This window comes from Onychomys torridus, chromosome 8, assembly GCF_903995425.1.
Source record: "Onychomys torridus chromosome 8, mOncTor1.1, whole genome shotgun sequence".
Taxonomy (NCBI): domain Eukaryota; kingdom Metazoa; phylum Chordata; class Mammalia; order Rodentia; family Cricetidae; genus Onychomys; species Onychomys torridus.
This window is the reverse complement of record NC_050450.1, coordinates 38,420,895-38,443,087: the sequence shown is the minus strand read 5'-3', so window position 1 is coordinate 38,443,087 and position 22,193 is coordinate 38,420,895. Positions and strand designations below refer to the sequence as shown.

General features: G+C 44.4%; 1 protein-coding gene across 4 annotated transcripts in view; it reads right to left on the bottom strand.

Annotated features, from left to right (window-relative positions):
* Nucleotides 1-1,852: 1,852 nt before the first annotated feature.
* Rnf130 (ring finger protein 130) overlaps nt 1,853-22,193 on the bottom strand; it is a 102,836-nt gene continuing 82,495 nt past the window's right edge. For 2 of the 4 annotated variants that reach the window (XM_036195548.1, XM_036195550.1), the window contains one exon: nt 21,859-22,067. In XM_036195548.1, coding sequence (XP_036051441.1) covers nt 22,052-22,067 — 16 coding nt within the window. In that variant the 3' untranslated portion in view covers nt 21,859-22,051. Of the gene's footprint in view, nt 4,975-21,858; nt 22,068-22,193 lie in introns of those variants that run through there. The other 2 variants (XM_036195549.1, XM_036195547.1) reach the window with 2 other exon arrangements.

Below are 22,193 nucleotides of genomic sequence, written 5' to 3'. Positions count from 1 at the left end.
CCTGAAGGAGTTCCTTGGTTACAAGGTGGCCTACTGACCACTAACTTCAGCCCCTGCCACCCAGGCTCCGAGAGGCTGGTGTGACTTGTAAATACTGTGGTCTGTAGAGGGCCAAGGGGCCAGCCAGTCGGAGGCAAGGGGTCTGCCAGAGCGGCTGTCCATTAGCTTTGCTTCTCCTGCTGTTTACAGATACACTCTGGCAAACATAGTCCCGTGCTACAGACCCAGGCATCTTAGTGCCCGCCACTCCTGCTCCTTTCTGACCTCACAGTACTTACAGCCTGTAAGGCTTTTCCAGTCTGGCAGTGACCTCAACCACATCCAAGCATCTGATACACTCCTCCTTTTCCAAACAGGTTAACGGGGGTGGGAGGGTGGGGGTGGGGGTGTTATGCCAAAGTTTTGGAACGATGCACTTTTTGTTTGTTTGTTTTCCGAGACAGGGTTTCTCTGTGTAGTTTTGGTGCCTGTCCTGGATCTCACTCAGAGATCCGCCTGGGATCAAAGGTGTGCACCACCACCGCCCCGCCCAAGCACTTTTGTAAGCAGTGCCCTCATGGGGATCTGGGCGGAAGGCACTTGTTTTAGGCTGTGGTGTCAGGACAGTTGCCCTGTGATATGATTCCCTCCTGCCTCCCCTCCACGGGGCCAAGTTAGAGTTTAAGTGCACAGGCCTCCCCTTCTGTTCACTGGAGAAGGAGGGCTGGCAGGCCCACCTTTCCTGAATGGGGAAATTATTCACAGTCATTTTTCTACATTAGTGTCTCCAGTAGTTTCTTGTGTTTGTCACCCATACCAATCAATATTCCCTAGCCCAGCTTCTCTCCAGCTGACACCATCATCGGTATTGATGGTTCACCTCTGCCAGGGTGAGCATATGTGCCTAGTACACAAACCTCTACACAGGGTGGCGGAGGGGAAGATACAGCATCTCCCAGGGACTGTGATCATGTAGAGACCACGTCAGGGCTGGGCTTTATGGGCTCTTTTGGACCCTACCAACATTCACCCAATCACTGAGACTAGAAATCTGGCTTCCAGGATGGGTGGTGGCAGTGCACACATTTAGTTCCAGCACTCAGAAGGCAGAGGCAGGTGGATCTACGAGTTAGAGACCAGCCTAGTATACAGAGCTAGTTCTAAGACAGCCAAGGCTACACAAAGAAACCCTGTGGGTGGGGGAGGAAGGAAGGAAATAAACAATAAATAAATAAATAAACAATAAATAAATAAATAAATCTGACCCCCACTTCTCTCTCACAGGCCCCTTGTTTAGTCAGTTCAGTCTGGGGCCCCTTGGTTCTAAGCCAAGTGCTAGCATGTCAGCCCCCGCAGGGACTGCCTCTCCCACACAGCCTACTACTGCTTTCCAAGTAAAGTCTGGAGCTCCCCCTGCCCCACACGGGGAGCTGCTGCAACCCAAGGACCTTGCCTGACTCCTGTTCCTTCTCAGGGCCCTTCTGGCACTCAGCAGGCACTGCTGCCCTCCACCTCCGCTCTGGGAACTGGCTCCTAAAGACCCACCTCACTTCATGGCTCTCACTCTGCCGGCTGGCCTTTGCCAGCATGCCAGTTTGCAGGACAGCCAGATATGCTCAAGCACTGAGGTGTCAGACTGCTGAGATGCACCCTCACCCTCCAAGTCTTCATGACTACCCATCCATCTTAACTCCAAGTGCACAAGTCAGGTACACAATAAGAACTTTATAAAAAGTCTGTCAACAGCCTGGACCTAGTGGCAAAAACCTTCAAACCCTGCACTCAGGAGAAAGAGGCTGGAGGATCTCTGAGTTCAAGTTCAAGGCCATCTTGATCTACAGAGTGAGTTCCAGGACAGCTAGGGATACATAGAGAAACCATGTCTCAAAAAATAAATAAATAAATAAAAATAAAAAAAAGACTATTGACAAAATTAACTCCATGATCCTAGTCTTAAATTTGGCAGCTTCCTTCCTGACGTTTATGAGCAGTGACCCCTTGTCGGGAGGACCCTGATGTAAAATCATAGTCCTGTGTTCTTATAGCAAATAAGGTCCCCTACAGTAAAGGTTGACAGCAAAAGAACATGTGGATTTTTCCTTAGTTCGGTGTCATTTAGCACACAGATCAGTGAAAGTGTGCCTGCCGGTGAGGGGTGATAAAACTAGGAAGACTTATAAAGTCCATAGGATGCACCAATCAGTAAAATTCAATAGTATTTTGCTTAATGCCTTTTTGGCATCTGGGGCTGTCACGCATCAGGGCAGTTGGGAAGCAGAGACTCAGCTTCAGGATGGACTGTGGTTCAGGGACGTGCCTTGTAGATGTTCCTGTGAGGGAATGACAAGAGAGGCCAGGAGATGGAGCCTGACTCAAAAGCAAGGCGTAGGGGCCTTGGGAAGAGCTTGAAACTGTTGATGGTAGAGCCTGTTTTCCCAGGAGGGGAGCAAAGGTAAGACCCTGGATGGATGCACTCATTATTTCCAGAGACCCTCCAGAGACTTCACATTTAGACATCCAGCCAGTCAGCTCTCCTTTCTCCGGAAGTGACTGGCCCAGAGTGGCTCCTCCACAGGGAGCTGGGCATCTCGAAAGCTTAAGCCTTTGTGTTCACGCTGCTGGGGTCCACAGCTAAGGCTGCCGAAGGCTGTAGATCCTGCTGGGTGTGTCTTCTGTGGCATGTGCAGGTAATGGTTCTGCAGCCTGCTCCACCTGGAGACCTGGGTAGATTCACCGGAGTAGCCTCATCACAAGTGCTGGCAGGAAGCCATTACCTTCTGTCCTCCCAAAGCACATGCCCTCAACAAAGAAGCCAGTCCCCTCCTGATGAAGACAGGACATTCTGGAGCTGAGTTGAAGGTGGCCCCAGTTTTCAGGCAAAGGGGTTAACCTGGTATCTGGAGCACTATTCTGAGAAACCCCCTCTAAGGTCCGCCTCCTTGAATGCCCTCCAGTGACCACGTGATTTCCCAGGGATTCAAACACTGTCTCAGTCCAATTTTAGAGGACTCAATTTAAAGATTTTCCCCCAAGCAATTCCCTTCCTTCCTTCCTTCCTCTCTTCTTCTTCTTCTTCTTCTTCTTCTTCTTCTTCTTCTTCTTCTTCTTCTTTTTTTAGTAAAGAAATTGTCTAGAGTGGAATTTAAAGTATTTGCCTTTATAGACTGTTGAGACCTGAAGAAAATGATTCACTGGGATCCGAGTTTTGGTTATGGAGAAAACAAGGCTCGGCTACCTACGACATGACAATTAATAGCGTCTGCCTAGTCTGCCACACCAAACACTTCCGTCCGAGCCTCTGGACCTGGGCAGTCTACTCTCCTGTCGAGAATGCTCTCACTGAGAACCTGTCTTTCAGAACGATAATCTACTGAAACTTTATCAAAAATATTTTTATAGTACAAAGACTATAAAAAGGAAAGACGAAAGCCCTTGTAAGCAGTGAAGAGTGAAAGCAGTGAGGACCTTAGAGGTCGGCCCCGTTCCAGCCTTAGATTACTCAAGCGCAGTATGTGGGCCCACCCTGTGACCAGGTCCTTACAGGCCATCAGCACTAAGGTTCTCTGAGGGCACCTCAGGGATCTTAGTGACATATGTCACAAGATGCTGTGAGAGAGAGGCAGCCACATGTGTGGAGATGGCACACCCATGCCCCAAACCTACGACCCACAGAGCCAGTAACAGTGACGGGGTGGGAGCCTCCCCAGCTGCCCGTGTGTCACACATGTCTGGATGCTGGAGCTGCATTCTCCTAACCAGGATCTGACCATCTTCACAGCTCTGGTGAGAAGCAGGCTGTCTGTGGCAGGAGCTTCTATAGAAAGGAGATGATTTGCTCATCCTGGTCTCACACGGTAGGCCACAAGTTTCTTGTATGTTAGTTAAGTTGATGTCATTCTGGATGTGTGGGATGAACACATATGTCCCCAGTGTCCACCACTGGCTGCCAGCACTCCAGTGTCTCTTCATGTTGGTACTGATGCTGTCAGAATAGCACTGGACTAGACAATCAAGATGGAGGAGGGTCCCCCATTTGGTATTTAATAGGATGTTGGTTTGTACTTCCCAATAAAACATTGAAAACTATTCTGGTGTTGATGACTGTTAGCCTTGTCCCATGTGGTCATCGTGCTAGGTTCCTGGTGCCACCTCCCCATATACATCACAGGCAGTGGGGACAGATGCCTTCCATGTCCAGCGTCTGTGTAAATACTTGTCATCCTATGTCGTGCTCATCACAGATGCTGGAAAGTGACAAAACAGATAACTGTCTGATCCTGTGACAGCTGACTCTGGCCCCGTGGCCTGTGTCCTCCAAGCTCTGGAGGACAACAGGCTGTCCGAGTCTAGAGGGCGAAAGGAAGATGAATCTTCTCTAGGAAGAGGCCTTTTACCAGGAAATACAGTAAGGGACAGAGGACAAAGTGAAGCGGGTCCAAGAGCCATGACTCATATTCTGTATTGGTGGGACATTTTATCTGCAGGCTTTTGTGTGCATGTGAGGATCACAGATATATTTTACAAAACACCAATGCCACCCTGACACAGAACAATGTGTGACTATTTGGGGACATGGACACATTTGCAACAAACGCATCATTAGCTCCTGGCCCCATCTCTTCTCTGGAAACGGCAAGGGTCATGGGGTGCCCATGCTCAGTGGTTGGCTCTGGGTGAGTATTCAGTACCAGAGGCTCTCCTGGGCAATAACTTTGTCCTCAAACCTCACCTTGGGAGAACTCTGCAATTTAACTCGGAACCCCATCTTGCACCCAGAGGTACCTGCCATTCTTCCAAAACGGACGATGACAGAAAAATACAAAAGAAAGGTGACCATAAATCAAATCTCAAAAGGAGAGACCCCCAGCAGCCCATTTAAAAAAAATCAGGTTTTGTTCTCATCATACATGTCCAAGGATGGTTCGATTGTGGAGAATTCACTTTCGTACACCAGGCTACGAGGTGACAGGGAGTCCCGGTGAAAGAAGTGCCCACCTGAAGAGGGACAAGAGAGAGAGACAAACTTAGTGTGTGGCCTGTAGCCTAGGCCCGCAAGACACTGGAGGGTGTCCACCAGCTTTGAAACACTGCATTTCCACAAGTGTCTCCTTTGGTATGGCCTCTTATCACTAGATGGAAATAACGTAGGCATTATGTTGATCAGTGCTGGGGCTGGAACCCAGGGCCTCTGACATGCTGAAGGAGCCCTGCACCGGAGCTACCTTTATACCTTATAAGCATGACTGACTTGTTTGTTGGTTTTTGAAACAGGGTTTCATGTAGACATGACTGGCCTTGAACTCACTATGGCTAGAGATGTTGTTGAATCTGTGATCCTCCTGACTCCATTTTCTGAGTCCTGGGATTACAAGCATGTATTATGTGTCTAGTTAATGAGGCTCAGAGGAATCAAACCCAGGGCCCTTGTGCACACCAGACAAGCACTCTACCGACTGAGCCACTTCCCCAGCCCTTTGTAGGCATGCTTTAAATATATACATTTCCAGGGCTAGAGAGATGGCTTAATAGTTAAGAACACTTGCTGCTCTGGCAGAGATTTGGAGTTCAGTTTTCATGACCTACATCAGGACTCACAACCATCTGTAACTCCAATTCCAAGGGACCCGGCATCCTCTTCTGGCCTTCATGGGCATTGCACACACGTAGTTAGTACACACACATATATGCAGACACTCATACACATACAATAAAAATAAGTAAATCTAAAAAAACCTTCCAAAATATGTACATCCTTCTGTTAGGCTCCCTGGAAGCTGTCACTGTAGGGCTTCAGAGCAAAACTACCCAGTGCTCTTGAAAGGATTCTATGGACCAACCAATCTGAAGACTTCTTAGTGACACAATCATAGGAAGAAATCCTGTCCCTCTCTGAACCCCTGCCCTAGACTGGCCTGCAGGGAAAGCACTCCAGCAGTTGGGAAAACCTGGGAATTCTGGGTGGTGAGTGGCGAGCATCCTGATAACACATTTAACAGTTTGGGACTAGAGCAATAGTAAAGGCTTGCTACCAAGCCTGACGATGTGAGTTTGTCCCCGGGACCCACACAGTGGGAGCAGAAAACAGACTCCTGCAAGTTGTTCTCACAGAACTCTATACGGCAGACATGTGCACAACACACATAGAGTCAAATGTAAGAAAACAATTTTTAAAATTAAAGTTTTACTTTTGGGCTCAACAGGCAAAAGGTGCTCCAGAGCATAAGGACCTGAGTTCCACATCCACAATCCACATAGAAAAGCTGAGTGCAATTCCAACTCTGGGAAGGCAGAGACAAGCAGACCCAGGAGCTCCCTGGCCAGACAGTCTCGCCTAAGAATTGGGCTCCAAGTCAAAGGAGAAACCCTGTCTCAAACAAGGTAGATGACTAAGAAACAACACCCACAGCTGACCTTTGGCTTCCTCATACACACTCTTACACATCTACCCACACAAACGTACAACCACCCACACAAATGAAAAAGCTTTAATTAATATTAAAGCTACACCTTCACATGGTTTGGTCAATTATTAATTAAATATAAGGTGTTTTTTGGGGGGAGGAGGGAGTATACAGTATATATTTATGTAGCATAGCCATGTTGGCCTTGAACATTAACTTTACACATATGAGTGTTTGCTTGCACAATCCCAAAACTGGAGAAGCTACAGACAGTTATGAGGTACCATGTGGATGCTGGGAACTGAACTGAGATCCTCGGTAAGAGCAGCAAATTCCTTAAACTGCTGAGCCATCTCTCCAGCCCCTGAACTTACTTACAATCATCTTGCCTCTATTTCCCAACTGCTGAGATTGTAGGCCTGGGGTTCCAGCTGGTCTTATGTGGGACCCTTTCCCCACCCCGTACCAGGGATTGATCCTACAGGTTCTTTTTTTTTTTTTTTTTTTTTCCCCCCCGAGACAGGGTTTCTCTGTGTAGTTTTGGTGCCTGTCCTGGAACTCTCTCTGTAGACCAGGCTGAACTCAAACTCACAGAGATCTGCCTGTGTCTGCCTCCTGAGTACCAGGATTAAAGATGTGCTCTACCACCCCCCACCCCAACTAGTTACTTTTTGATAATTTAATAATTCAGAGCTTATGCTGTTTGACCGCTTGTCCCCAAGCCACATTCCTGTTCTCTTTTCTGCGTGGCCCTGTTTTGTTGCTGTGTCTTTACTGAGGTAACAGGGAAAAAAGGAAAATGAACATGATTAAAATGTACAACTTCAAGAGGTTTTACAGGGGGCTAGAGAGATGGCTCAGTGATCAGGAGTGCGTTGCACAGTCATGAGGACCAGAGTTCAGATCCCAGCACCCATGTAACAAGCCAGGTTTTCCATAAACACCTGTAGCTCCACCTGAGGGATCGGATGCTCTCATCTGGCCTCTGCATCTGCACAAACATGCACACCAGCACACATTTGTGTGTACTCTCTCACACACAAGCAGATAAATGTAGAGGACAAAGATTTTAGGCTTATGCCTACCAACCATAAACATGAACATGTCCAACACCTGCCTAGATTTTCTGTACTCTTAGCTGCTGAAGAGGCTGAGGAAGGGCACTGCAAGTTCAAGGCCTCCCTGGGAAACTTAACCAGCCTGTCTCCACAAAAAGAAGGACTGGCATAAATCCTAGGAACAGAGCCTTCACATAAAACTCTAGGTTCAACTCCTGGTACAGGGTGGGGAGAAGGTCCCACATAAGACCAGCTGGAACCCCAGACCTACAATCCCAGCACTTGGGAAATAGAGGGAAGATGATTTTTTTAAAAATGTATTTATTATGCATACAGTGTTCTGTCTGCATATATGCCTGCAGGCCAGAAGAGGGCACCAGATCTCATTACAGATGGTTGTGAACCACCATGTGGGTGCTGGGAATTGAACTCAGGACCTCTGGAAGAACAGCCAGTGCTCTTAACCACTGAGCCATCTCTCCAGCCCCACAAGATGATTTTAAGTTCAGGGGATGGAGAGATGGCTCAGCAGTTAAGAGAAAATTGGCTAAAATCTTTTAGTAATCCCTTCCTCTCTTCCCATCTTATTCCTATCACCATGGAAACAGTTTATCTTGCATCTTTCTAGAATGTTGAATCATTGAAAGCTGCTATGAACATTCATGTACAAGCTCTGCATGAATCTATGATTTCATTATCTCTTGGCTTAAATACCCAGGAGTGGACTGTCTGGCTAGATTTAGGCGTAACTCTGTAAGGACTCCCAGGTGGTTTTATGGAAAGCGGCTGTGATGTTTTACAGTCCTTTGCGCAGTGAGTGAAAATATCAATTCCTCTGGTCAATGATGCGTCAATTTTTTATTTTTTATTTTATTTTTTGAGACAGGGTTTCTCTGTCCTGGAACTTTCTTTGTAGACCAGGCTGCCCTTGAACTCACAGAGATCCCCTGCCTCTGCCTCCTAAGTGCTGGGATCAAAGGTAATGCATCAATCTTTTAAAACTTAGTCCTTCCAGAGTGTAAGCGGTGTCTTCTTAAGTGTTTCTCTCTCTTCTTTCGTACCTCCCTTCTTTCTTTTGAAACTGAGTCTCATGTAGCCCAGGTTGGCTTGGAACTTTCTGTGTAGCTGAGGAAAAGAACTCCTGATTCTCCTGCTTACATCTCCCAAATGCTGGAATTACAGGTGTGCACTACCCCACCCAGCTCTCCTCTTATTTTTTAATATTGTTTTTCCATTTTATGTGCATGAGGGTTTTGCCTGTATGTATGTATATATGTGTGTATCATGCATGTGCATGGTACCCACAGAGATCAGACGAAGTCATTGGATCCCCTGGTATTGGAGTTACAGATGGTTGGGAGCCACCATGTGGGTGCTGGGAACAGAACCTGGGTCCTCTGAGAGCGGCCAGTGCTCTTAACTATTGGGTCATCTTTCTAGGCCCTCTCCTTAAAGGTTTAATTTGTTCTTTGCTGGTGATTAATGATGCTGGGCATCTTTTCATGCGTGTATCAGCAACTCTATTTCTTTTTGGGGGGTAGGTGTTGGGGCTGGAGCCTGAAGCACTGTGCACATTAGACTAGCACTCCACCATGGAACCACTCCTCAAACCGCTCCTCCTCCTCCTCTTTCTCCTCCTCCTCTTCCTCCTCCTCCTCCTCCTTCTTTTTTTTAAGATTTATTTATTATGTATACAGTGTTCTGTCTGCATATATCCCTGCAGACCAGAAGAGGGCACCAGATCTTATTACAGATGTTGTGAGCCACCATGTGGTTGCTGGGAATTGAACTCAGGACCTCTGGAAGAACAGCCAGTGCTCTTAACCTCTGAGCCATCTCTCCAGCCCTCCTCCTCCTCTTTTTTTTTTTTTTTTTTTAAAGATTTATTTATTTATTATGTATACAGCCCGTATGGCTGCAGGCCAGAAGAGGGCACCAGATCTCATTACAGATGGTTGTTATGAACCACCATGTGGTTGCTGGGAATTGAACTCAGGACCTCTGGAAGAGCAGTCGGTGCTCTTAACCACTGAGCCATCTCTCCAGGCCCCATCCCCCCTTCTTGATATGGTCTCACAGCATAGACTTGGCTGTCCTGGAACTTGCTACATAGACCAGGCTGGCCTCAGACTCACTGAGATCCACCTGTCTCTGCCTCTGCTGGGATGAAAGGAGTGCTCGGCCACTGCCCACCCGGCAAGTGCTGGAGTTCTTTAAAGGCATGAGCCACTTGCTTTTGTTTTTTGAGTTATAAAAAAATTTGAGATCCAAGCTCTTTGTCAAAAATGTTTTGAAAATACTTTGTCAAGAGAGGCTTTTCATTTTAATAACAATGATTTTTGAAGAGCAAGCTCCAACTTTTGGTAAAATTCAATTTACTGACTTTTTTTCCCTTTCACCCTGCACTTTTGTGTCAGTTTACGGGAACCTGCACCAGTTCCAAGGCCGTTGAGAGTCTTCCCCTGTGACATCATTCACAAGTTCAGCGTTTGCTTATGTCTGAATTGGTAGGAATTAAGGGCTGGAGTGTCATTTTATGCACACAGCCACTGGACTGCTGAGATGCCTCAGCAGTTAGGAGCATGGTGGTTACAACCTCTTAATGCCATTGAATATAACAGTAGACTTAGGGGACCTGGAAGAGCTCATAGTAAAATGAATCTAAATATATATGAATTGGTATGATCTTTAGCCAACATGAAGTTGGAGGTTGGATGTGGCTTGTTCTGTTTCTCTGATCTTTCCGAGTTCACTCCAAATACTAGCTCTGGGTTTGATTTTATTAATAAGACCTTTTGAAATTTGTCTATATCTGAACCTTCAACTTCAGGAGATCTGATGCCCTTTTCTGGTCCCTTAGGGCACCACATGCACATGGTGTAAAGACAGATGCAGGCAAAATACCCATACACATACAATGAAAAGAAAAAAATCTGTATCTTAAAATCCAGGGCAATTCAAAGGTGCTTACTTACTGTCTGTATAAAGTGGCTCCTGAGAGTCAGGTCCCAATAGAAAATTGGTTGTTTGTTTTCTGACCTTTCCGTCTTCGTTTCCAGTTCAACCTGCACAGTCTAACAGTACTAAACAGTCTATCATGTTTTTAAGTGGTAAATATAAATGCTTTCTGCTCAGCAGGAAGAAATAAAGCCATCGGAATCTGGCACGAGCTAACATTTTCTGTTAGGGGCAGCTGACACCATTGACCTCTCCCTTTCTCTAGCTGGTCAAACAGGGCTCGTGCTTATTATGTACAAGGCCCTGGGTTCAATCAGTGCCTAAAAAGAGCAGGAACTAAGAATGTCCACGTTTAGTTCACTAACCTGTATCTGTCAACTGGATTCCTTGAAAAGACACACATTTACATGCACACACTCACACACAGTACAATTCAGAGACAGGGGTGAGGCTGCTTTTGTCAAGGATATAGAGTATTTATTCTTGACCTCTTTCTTGCTTTTGTTGCTGTTGTTATTGGCTACATGATGTTATTGAGAAATGTGCAAATCTTATGAATTTCTACAAAGATAGGACACCTCTGACATCAAAAAGCAGAATGCTACCAGCACCCTGCAAGTCCTTCTAGTGACCCTCCATCGCTAATGCCTCTCCCTTTTCCTTGGGGAAAGCCATGTCCAGACACCTCCTCCTTCCTTTTTTAAAAAAGGCAAATTGCCAGTCTCTCTCTGTTTCTTCTCCAAACCCCTTCTCTTCTTATCTTAAAAGACAGCGTTTGCTGTATAGTCCAGACTGCCTTGAACTCTGAGTGCTGAGATTACAGGCTTACCCTGCTAGGCCTGGCAATCTTCTTTATTCTGAGTGAGTCCTTAGTGAAGGGTATAACTTCCAGGAATCTTCTCCCAGAATAGTGTATTCTGATAATTTTTTAATTGTAGTGTGGACCAATTAATCTATCATATCTTATTTATTTGGGTTTTCAAGGCAGGGTCTCTCTACTTAACCCTGGCTGTCCTGCAATTTACCTTGTAGACCAGGCTGGCCTCGAACTTAGATACGTCTGCCTCTGCCTCCCGAGTGCTGGGACTAAAGCCATGCACCACCACGCCCAGCTCAGTTTGTGCTTTTTAAAAGTCATGATTAACTCTTTGCCAAAATGCAAAGTTTTAAAAGACACTCAATTCTACCTTCTGGAAGCTTCGTTGTTTAGCCTTCCACATTTAGGTCCATGGTTCACTTCATTAAAAATTTTCAAGTATGGAGCCGGGCAGTGGTGGTGCATGCCTTTAATCCCAGCACTCAGGAGGCAGAGCCAGGTGGATCTCTGTGAGTTCAAGGCCAGCCTGGGCTACCAAGTGAGTTCCAGGAAAGGCACAAAGCTACACAGAGAAACCCTGTCTCGAAAAACAAACAAACAAACAAATTCAAGTATGGTAGGAATTGGGATTCTCTTCCCCCTGTACAGACATCAGCTGACATGGCAGCATCCTGCACAGGCCCTCCTGATCCCATGCCACACAGTGTCCTAGATGCACAGTTCTCAGGAGTTGCTGTGATTCTCCCAGTCTGTCCTCCAGCCAGACTGCATGACCTAACAGCCCTTGGTTTATGCATTCTTTCTGTAAGTCCTTCTGCTTATCTGCCCTCAGGAGATCTTGATATTCTGGCCCTTTCCTTTTCCATATAAACTCTAGAATTTAGCAAGTTTGTCAATTATGCCTCTCCGCACTTGCCTCCTGGAATCTTTAGGAACCTTCATGGATCTGCAGATAATAATAGCACTGAGTCTTTTCATCCTCCAACTTGTTACATTCCTTCTGTTACATCACCTTGGATGTCTCAGTAATGTACAATGGCTTTCTGCATAGAAGCCCTGCATTTTCTCTTAGATATATTCCTTCATATTTGATAATCTTGTAAACATAGATTTTTGAATATTTTATTTTTAATTGCGTATTATTGGTATATTATTGTAAAAAGACAGACTGGGTGCAGAACTGCTGGGTCAGATGGCCCTCCCCGCTCAGCCTGGGTAGCTGGTTCATGCCACTGGGCCTGGCTTGGTACTGAAGTGTAACTGATTACCAAATTTACTTATTCATTTTAAGAGCTGGTCTGTAGGCTTCCTGGGATTTTCTCATTAAGTTGTCTGTGGACGGTGGTAGATCTATTCTCTCTCTCTCTCTCTCTCTCTGGTTTTTCGAGACAGGGTTTCTCTGTGTAGCTTTGGTGCTGTTCTGGATCTCGCTCTGCAGACCAGGCTGGGGGATCCCTCACAGAGATCCTCCTGGCTCTGCCTCCTGAGTGCTGGGATCAAGGGTGTGCTCTACCGCTGCCTGGCTCTTCTTACTCTTTACTTACACCTTTCACTTCTTTTTCTGACTACCATAACAGCTAACGCTGCTAACGGGTGGCGAGAGAGCCACAGCAGGTACCCTTAGTCAGAGTCTGAAGGAGCATGGTTTCAGCATGATGCTTCTGGTTGTTTTTAAACACATGACCAGGTTCAGACAGTGCTCTGAAAATACTCTGCTCTTCGTCACTAATAGCTCATTTCTTTCACATTCAAGATCTGGCATGTGTAACAGACATTGTATTAGTAAACTGCCATGTGCTGTTTGAGCAGAGGGAGAAGCTAGCTTTGGAGGTGGGGTTGCCACACATACCTGCCCCCTTATCCAGGACAGCTGGGGGTGGGGGAGTGGGGGGCTGCATTCTAAGAAAGGGAAAGGAGAGCAAATAAGACAGCCCAAGAATGAGGATGTCATGTCCTTAGGAACAGGATAAGTGGTTAGTCTTGGCAAAAACACTGTATTGAACATGGCTAGGGTAGGGGGAGGGTGGTCAAGAATTCCCAGGCTTCTTCACAAAGTGTAAGTCTCAGTCACTGTACAATCCATGATGAAGGAGTACTAGAGAGAGCTGACAGTGTCAGGAAGGAGAGGATGCCTGGCTGGGCAGGCACTCCAGTGGACTGCTTGCTGCCCAGACTTTTCCAGTTGGGTCTGCTGGGTGGTAGAAGTATCTGACCTAACATCTACTGTCCTCTGATGTTCACTGTTTGCTTCTTTCCCTTCTGCCTGTTGTACACTCAATAAATTCATTTGGAATGGAAATCGCAGTTTTGTGGGTCACTTTCTCTATGAAATGGCTTGGAATTTTAGCAATTTTTCCTCTTGTAACTATTAAGATAAAAACATGACCTTCCACTTTTCCCCTGTCAATGAGTTCAAACATATTCGTTTTCAAAGAAACAAGACTAAAGATGGCCAGGTATGGTGGTACATAGTTGTAATCCCAGCACTTGGGAGGCTGAGACAGGGCTGCTGCAAAGTCAAAGCCAGTTTGGATAACAGCAAAATCCTGTCTCCAAAGAAACACACAGACACAGAGACAGACAGAGACAGGGACACTCACTCTTTCTCTCTCTCTCTCTCTCTCTCTCTCTCTCTCCCTCCCTCCCTCCCTCCCTCTCTCTCTTAGGTTTTCCTACTTGCATGTTGTTAAGATTCTTTCCCCTAATATTTTGTTTAAAACACCTGAATCTTGGGAGCTGGGATGGCTTTCTTCCAGAGGACCTGGATTTGACTCCCAGCACCCACATGGCAGGTCATAACCACCTGGAACTCCAGTTCCAGGGGATCCAATACCTTCTTCTGCTTTCTGGGGGCACCATGCATGCAAGTGGTATACAGATCTAAGTGAAGGCAACACACACACATATTAAAAAATTTAAGAAACCACTTGCATCTGTATTTGCAAACTAAATTAGTCTTTTTTCTTTCCCTTTGAACTACAGTTAGTTGGTACTGATGCTGTGCTGATCACAAAAACTCTTGGGAAGTTTTCCTTTTTCTAGTCTTCCTTAAATATCACAAAGAATTAATTTTCCACCCTCTAAACCTTAGGATTTTCTTTGAGGAATGATTTTAACTTATGGAGCCAGTGTATTACTTAGATGTTGGTGAGTTTAAATTCTTAATTATCATCATATTAATTTTGATATTTGTATTGAAATTTACCAACATTAAATTTTCAGAATTTATTAGCAAAGTTATAATACACTTTTATCATTATTTTAAAATTTTATCTATCTATCTATCTATCTATCTATCTATCTATCTGTTTATTTTTGGTTTTTCAAGACAGGGTTTCTCTGTGTAGCTTTTTCCTGGAATTTGCTTTGTATCCCAGGCTGGCCTTGAACTCAGAGATCTGCCTGGCTCTGCCTCCCAAGTGCTGGGATTAAAGGTGTGCGCCACCAACGCCTGACAAATTTAGCTCAGTGGTAGAGCACTTGCGTAGCAAGCGCAAGGCCCTGGGTTCGAGCCTTAGCTAAAAAAAAAAAAAAAAAAAAAAAGCCTATCCACCAAAACTTTTATTTTTTAATGGGTTTGTGTCTATATAAGTATATGCCACATGAGTGCAGGTGCCCAAAGAGGCCAGAGAGGGAGTCAAATCCCCTGGAGCTGGAGTAAGTGGTAGTTGTGAGTTGGGAACTGGACTTGGGCCCTCTGGATGAACATGAAATGCTGTGAACTGCTGCTACAGCTCCCATTACAACCTAAAAAAAATTGTGGCAAAAAATACTAACAGGCCTGGTGGTGGTGGCACACACCTTTAATCCCAGCACTTGGGAGGCAGAGGCAGGTGGATCTCTGTGAGTTCAAGGCCAGCCTAGTTTATGAAGCAAGTTGAAGGACAGACAGCCAGGGCTACACAGAGAAACCCTGCTACCTTGATCATTAAAAAACACGTCAGTGCATCTTGAGCACGTTTACATATCAAACACTGTTGTGAAGGGAGTCTCTGGGACCTTTACAGCCTGCAAACCTGAAGCTCTACACCCATCAAGCAGTTCTCCATTTTCCCTTCCCAGAACTCTTGAACATCTCTATTCTCCTCTGTTTCTTTGCAGTTTTTGATGTGTGCATTCTGAAGTGATGTGCTTGTTCATTCCTAGTATTGGGTATTGGTGTTTCCTTAATTGGGACATTTATTTCATTATCATTTGAAAGAAACGCCTTTGTGTTGAGGATTTAGCTCAGTGATAGAGCACTTCCCTAGCAAGCGCAAGGCCCTGGGTTCAGTCCAAGGCTCCAAAAAAGAAAAAAAAAAAAAAAAGAAAGAAAAGGAAGGAAGGAAGGAAGGCCTTTGTGCTTGACCTTACTATGCATTTGTTCTCCATTCAGTCTGCTGTTCTTGAGAGAAATGCCTAGAACACTGGCTTCTAGCCTTGTGGACTCATGGTCAGGTTCCTAACACAAACAGGTGCATGATACAAGTTTTAAGACATTATTAGCATTTTAACCATCACTTATAATTAGTTACCTTGTCTGTTGTCTATTTTCTCCTAAATTTCCATTTGTAATTACTTTTCTTACATATAAATATGTTTTCTTTGACATCATCTGTGTAGCCAGGATCCTCCTACTTCAGCTTCCCAAATGCTGGGACTGCTTGCTTTGCCCAACTCAGTCTAAGTCACAACTGTTTGTACCTTAGACTGTCTAGTGACTTAGTGACTACAGCTCCTGACACAATCAAAATATAAAACTCCATCAACGGCTTTCCAGGGTCTTCAGATGAAGCAGATCCAAGGTTGCTTCCACTTCTTTTGATGAAATTAAAAACATCACAAAGTGAAGGCAGGCAGTCTTCTGCTCAGTGGTATCTAACAAACCCACTAAATAACTCAAGGTTTTAGCAAAGTTTAAGAATTAGTTTGGAAAGGCTAGGGAGTGTAGTCAGTTGGTAAAAGTGGTAATCTAGCATGCATGGAGCCCTGGGTTTGAGCCCCACCATGGAGAGAAAGAGGGCAGGAAGTTCAGGGGGTCAGGCTCACCCTTGGCTACATATCAAAGTTGAGACCAACCTGGACTACCTGAGGCCCCAACTCAAAACAACAAAAGCAGCCCCAAACCTTTCACTATGGAAACACACTCTGAAATTTAACAGTGCTTGCAAATCTATTGTCTTGGCTCTTCTTTAAAAAAACAAATAAATAATGCTCAAATCTGCTCTGATCTTTACTTTAGAAAGGCTATCGGGGTTCTGGGATCAGGCTCCAGGAAGGGGGCTTCTACCTGCTATCAGGTTTTATTTTCTTCAATTTTCTCAGTACAATGTCCACCCTACCTACAAGCCCTGCTTCTGGTCTGGTAAAGGTACATGATCATAGGTGGAAATGCTGCTTTATCAATGTGCCTTAGGCTTAATGGTTACTACCTAGGTGGAAAGCAGCACGAGTAGGATTCCCACAGAAAGCTTTCCTTCCTCATATAACACAGTGAGAGTTGAGAGCAAGCCTTTCTGAGGGTCTAAGCATTGGCTATACATTCTCCCCAACAGAGGGACCTCTTGTTCTTTCCTGGTGATGAGCACAGCTCAGTCTACTGCATCCACTTTGTGAACTGGAAGGAAAGACAGTGGAGCTCCCAAACAATGACAAAGAAGCTCCTAATTAATTATGAAAGCTCAGCCTATGGCTTAGGTTTGTTCCACTAGCTCTTATAACTTAGATTAACCCATATTTTTATCTATGTTGTCAAGTGGCATTCTCTCTTTCATCTTGTACCTCCTGTTTCCTCTCCATGTGTCTCCTGGCATCTCCCGTGCGCATAGATTTCTCCTCTTCTCTTTCTCTCTTAAGAAATCCTACCTATACCTCCTGCCTAGCTATTGGCCATTCAGTTTTTTTGTTTTGTTTTGTTTTGTTTTGTTTTGAGACAGGGTTTCTCTGTATAGTTTTGGTGTCTGTCCTGGAATTTACTCTGTAGACAGGCTGGCCTCGAATTCAGAGAGATCTGCCTGGCTCTGCCTCCCGAGTGCTGGGATTAAAGGTGTGCACCACCTGCACCACCACCACCACCACCACCCGGCTGGCCATTCAGCTTTTTATTACACCAATCACAGCAATACACCTTCACACACTGTACAAATATCCCACATCAGGAAGGACTTTGCAGGATCGGCTTTTTATAAAGGGAGATTTTGAAATTCAGACACTATTGCGCCACACCACATGCCAGGCACCTTCACAAACACACTTTTCCCAGTCTTCTAAGCCCTACATGCTGCTACAGTAACTTTTACTCATTGATGAGGAGACTGAGGTTGGAGGAAGCTCAGCAAGTCAGGCAGAGGTCGGGCCAGGACTCATGCTTGCCTGCTGCACATTCTAATGTGAAGATGAAATCAACATAAAGAAAACACTGGTTTGCACGTCAGCTTTAGCTAGGGGCACAGGTAAAGCACTCAGAGAGACAGCACAGATTCAGTTTACTTTGCCCAAAGCTACACCTGGCTGGAGCCTAATGCCAAGGCTTCTGCCGCTTGTCCCTATTTTCAATGGAAGAGAGTCCCATACCAAAGCAGAGCTGCCGTGCATTTATACCCACAAGTAAACAGGTAAGTGGGTGAGTAGAATCACAGGTTTTAGGTTTTTTTTTTTTTTGGTTGTTTGTTGCTATTAAATCCTATTCTTAAATTCATCATAAAGAACTTAGTACAGTATAAGCAAACAACTGGAAAGATAAAATGTTAGAACACTTTGGGGTCTTTTCCCTGTATTTAAAAAATCTAAAGCTAGAACTCTGCTAGCCAAAGGGTTGATTTCTCAATGAGGCTTGACTTCTCCAGGGTCAGTGGTCACAGCTGCCTTTGGTCCAACAGGACTAAGAGGCTCTGCAAGAGCCCCTTTAGGCATGCTTACCAGGTAAAGCCAGGGTTACCTCAACACGAAGTTTTTGTTTTTTGTTTTTCCAAGACAGGACTTCTCTGTGGTAACCCTAGCTGTCCTGGAACTTGCTTTGTAGTTCAGGCTGTCCATGAACCTGGAGATCTGCCTGCCTCTGCCTCTCAAGTGCTGGGATTAAAGGTGTGTGCTACCACCACTGGTGACACAAAGTAGTCTTAAAAAATGTACTTTTTGTTAGAAAAACTAAAGCAAAAATAACTTACGCTTTACTTATTGCAAAAGCTTCCCCAAGGATTTAGAGCCAAAATAACCATTCCCCCCTAAATATGGTCACTTTCTAAGTTCTGAAATAGTAAACAAGAAATTATTCAACTTTATATATTAATTCTATTCATATCATGTCTACTAAAAATAAACTTCATTTTGATGTTAATTCTGTATGGGGCTCAAAGGAACAAAAACTACATTTTAATGTGCAACACACATACACACACACACACACACACACACACACACACACACACACACACCCCACCAGTTCCTTGGTTACTGAGATCATGGTAAGAACTTGAAATCGCGATACCAGTTAAGTATCAAAGCTAACGAATACCAGGTTCTTATATCAGTTACTGATGACCATCTTTCCAGTCTCAACTTTTAAACTTACTCCTTTTCATCTTTTAGTTCTTGCCAAAATTACACACCTAGCTTGCACAGCACTTATTTTTAAAGAAACACACATGATGCTGAAGACTTAGAACATGTGAAGAGAGGCAGTCCTTTAGTCTAGCAGAGACAGCAACGCTGCCCTTTGAGGCCCTTCATCTGACGACTGCTTTGGAAGGGACAGCCAATCACAAATGAGAAGAAGTGGAATGGAGTTAGGTGGCAAGGACTATACCATTAATTCACACACACGCACACAAAAATACTGCCAGGAGGAAACCAACTCTATTGAGGAAGATGGCAGCTCAACAAACCCTTCGGATGGACAATCAGGTTGCTGACAGCTGTGCCATCAAGAAGGCCCTTTAACCAGTGAAGCTCAGTGTGTAGGAATGTAATGAGCAAACTGTGGTTTAAACACGTCTCCAATTCCATATGCACGACTAAAGAACCCCAAAGGACATGGAGCAAAACCTACCAGGATGGAAGAGAGAAGCCAAGAATTGAACAACAGCAGTTGAAGATCAGCACTCACCTGTGAGAGCTGGCAGGGCAGACAGAAGAGAAGCAAGGAAAGAGGAGACTGAATGCACGACAGATACCTAGAGAGCTGTGCCCAGTTACGGCAGAACACAGTCCTCTCAGGTGTGCTCCGAGCACCCTCTCTGACAGATGCTGTGTGTTATTAAGGAAGCTTTGGAACATTAAACAGGTAAGATCACAAAATCCTTCTCCAACCAACTAATGGATCTGGAAGAATTTAAGATGAAATTAGAAACTTATAATAGGTTTGGACAATTTACAAATATGTATGGCTTAAACAATATAACTGCTAAATAACCAGGGTGTCAAAGAAATCACAGGTGAAAGTAGAGATTATTAAGTAGAAATAAATATGGTTATTTGGACTTGGGGGAGATTTTTGGCCATGAGCATTTGTATTAAAAACAAAAGACAAAAAACAAACAAAAAAAAACAACAACAACAGAGCCGGGCAGTGGTGGCGCACGCCTTTAATCCCAGCACTCGGGAAGCAGAGCCAGGCGGATCTCTGTGAGTTTGAGGCCAGCCTGGGCTACAGAGTGAGTTCCAGGAAAGGCTCCAAAGCTACACAGAGAAACCCTATCTTGAAAAACAAACACAAACAAACAAACAAAGAAAAAAAAAAAGAAAGAAAAAAAAAAAAAAAGAAAAGAAACCAGGCATGCACTGCTAATCTCATCTATTCAGGACACGAGTTCCAGGCCAGCCTGGCACATAGGGAGACTGTTTCCAAACAAAAACCCAAATACAAAAAACTCCTCAAAGATGGAATACCAATAACCTAATCTCTTTCACTTTACAGGAAAACAAACAAACAAACAAACAAACAAACAAAACAAGCCAGTGTCCTGGTGCACACTTTTAATCCTGGCACTTTGGAGGCAGAGGCAGGCGGATCTCTGTGAGTTCAGCCTGGTCTACATTCAGAGTTCCAGGCCAATCAAGACCACAGTGAGAGATGAGAACTACCATCAGCCCTTACATGCTTCCAAAATTCAGAACACACTTGTGAGGCCAGCACTGCAATGATACCAAAGGAGAACAAAGATAAACGAAGAAACTTTAGACCAATATCTTATAAGACTGAAGAAACCATCAGCAAAATCCTAGCAAACTGGACCCAGCAATGTAAACAACGCTTACAATAAGTGAGATCATCCTAGACTGCAAGGTTGGTTCAGCATATAGAAAACCAGTGTAACGGTTGGGATTTATAGTGACTGCTGACAGCATTTGGGAAGATTGTAGGTTTGAGGTCATCCTGGATTGAACAGCCAAATCCTGTCTCAAAAAAAGGTCAGTATCATATACTATGTTAATATGGGGCAAAATGCCCTAAGATCATTGCAATAGACATAGAAAACAATTGATACCCTAAAAAAATTGTCCTATGATAAAAATACCCCATAACCTAGGAATATATTATGTTCTCAACTTGATGGGGGAATAATCTAAGAAAATCTTGTAACTAACCTCAAACTCAATGTTGACAAACTGATATCTCTTCCCCCTACCCAAGATCGTTAACAAAACATGAAAATCAGTTCACATCCTTTATATCCAACCGCCTGGTAATATGAGGTTCTATCTAAGGACAAACAAGTAAGAAAATAAAAAAGACACATAAAAGACCCCTATGTTCAAAAGACATAATCCTGTATATGGAAAATCCTAAAGAAAAGGTAAGTTCAGCAAGTTTGCAAAAACAGCGTATAAAAATAAATCACATTTGTATAGGAATGAAGTATTGCTACATGATACAACAGAGATGACCCTTGAACACACTGAGAACAAGATAAAAAAGACTACATATTATAAGACTATACTCATATGAAGTGCTCAGAATAGGCACACAGAGAAACATGCAGCAGATTTATAGCTCCTAGGGCTGGCAGGAGTGGGAAGTTCTGTTAGCAGCTGTGAGGTTTCCTTGTGGGTGATGAAATGTTCTAGAATTAGTGCACCTGTGATGGTTGCACAGCCTGTGAATACTGACAGAAACATGGTATTTCAGGGACGCTGAAGTAGAAGGCCAAGAATTTACTGCTTGAGAGTTTACAAATACCACCATCCTTTAAACATACAATATGACAAAACAGCTCGTCATTTTCTTCAATAAGGCAGAAACATGTCACTACCACATGTTGAAATGGCTCTTGGCTAAGTTGACTTCACTCTTTCAAAAATGAGTCATGTACATACTAAGTGAAAGGAATATCTTGGTTTGGAAGTTCTTACAACTCATTCCTTCATCCCACAAATTAATTTATTGAGCACTTACTACATGCAAAGCACATTCCCAGGTGTGGGGAAGTTCTCAGTGTGGAGCTAAAGTCCTAGTGAAGGTACACGGGTCACCATTAGAGGGAGGAGAAGTTACCGGAGTGGGAAGGCCTCCTGGAAGAAAGTAAAGTGGAGGGAGGGGGCAGCTGCACACAGGCTGTCTCTGCTCTGCCCAGGTTAGATACCAGCAGCCACAGTGTCCCTGCCCTCTTATGAAGTTGTGAGCACATTCTATAAGCGGTATCAAAATCAGCCTCTGAAACATAGTTGGTGAAGGACACTTACAACACATGCTTTTATTTTATTATTTATTTATTTTAATACAAAGCTTTGGCATTAGCAATTTTATGAAAAAATAAAATGTACTAAAAATAAACGCTTGTGTGGCATGATTGGTAAATGATGCACAAAAATAGGTTCTTTTTCCTTCAAGGCAATCAGTCAGAAAGCAGTGTTTTCCTTCTTCAAAACCATTCTACCCTAGGGAATAAAAGGGAAACAGAGATCACTGATTAGTTAAAGGGTGGTGGTCAGCATTCTAAAACAAGAGACACGACCCTGCAGGACGGCCTGGGACTTGCCCCAGCCCTCGCATCTGCCTAGACT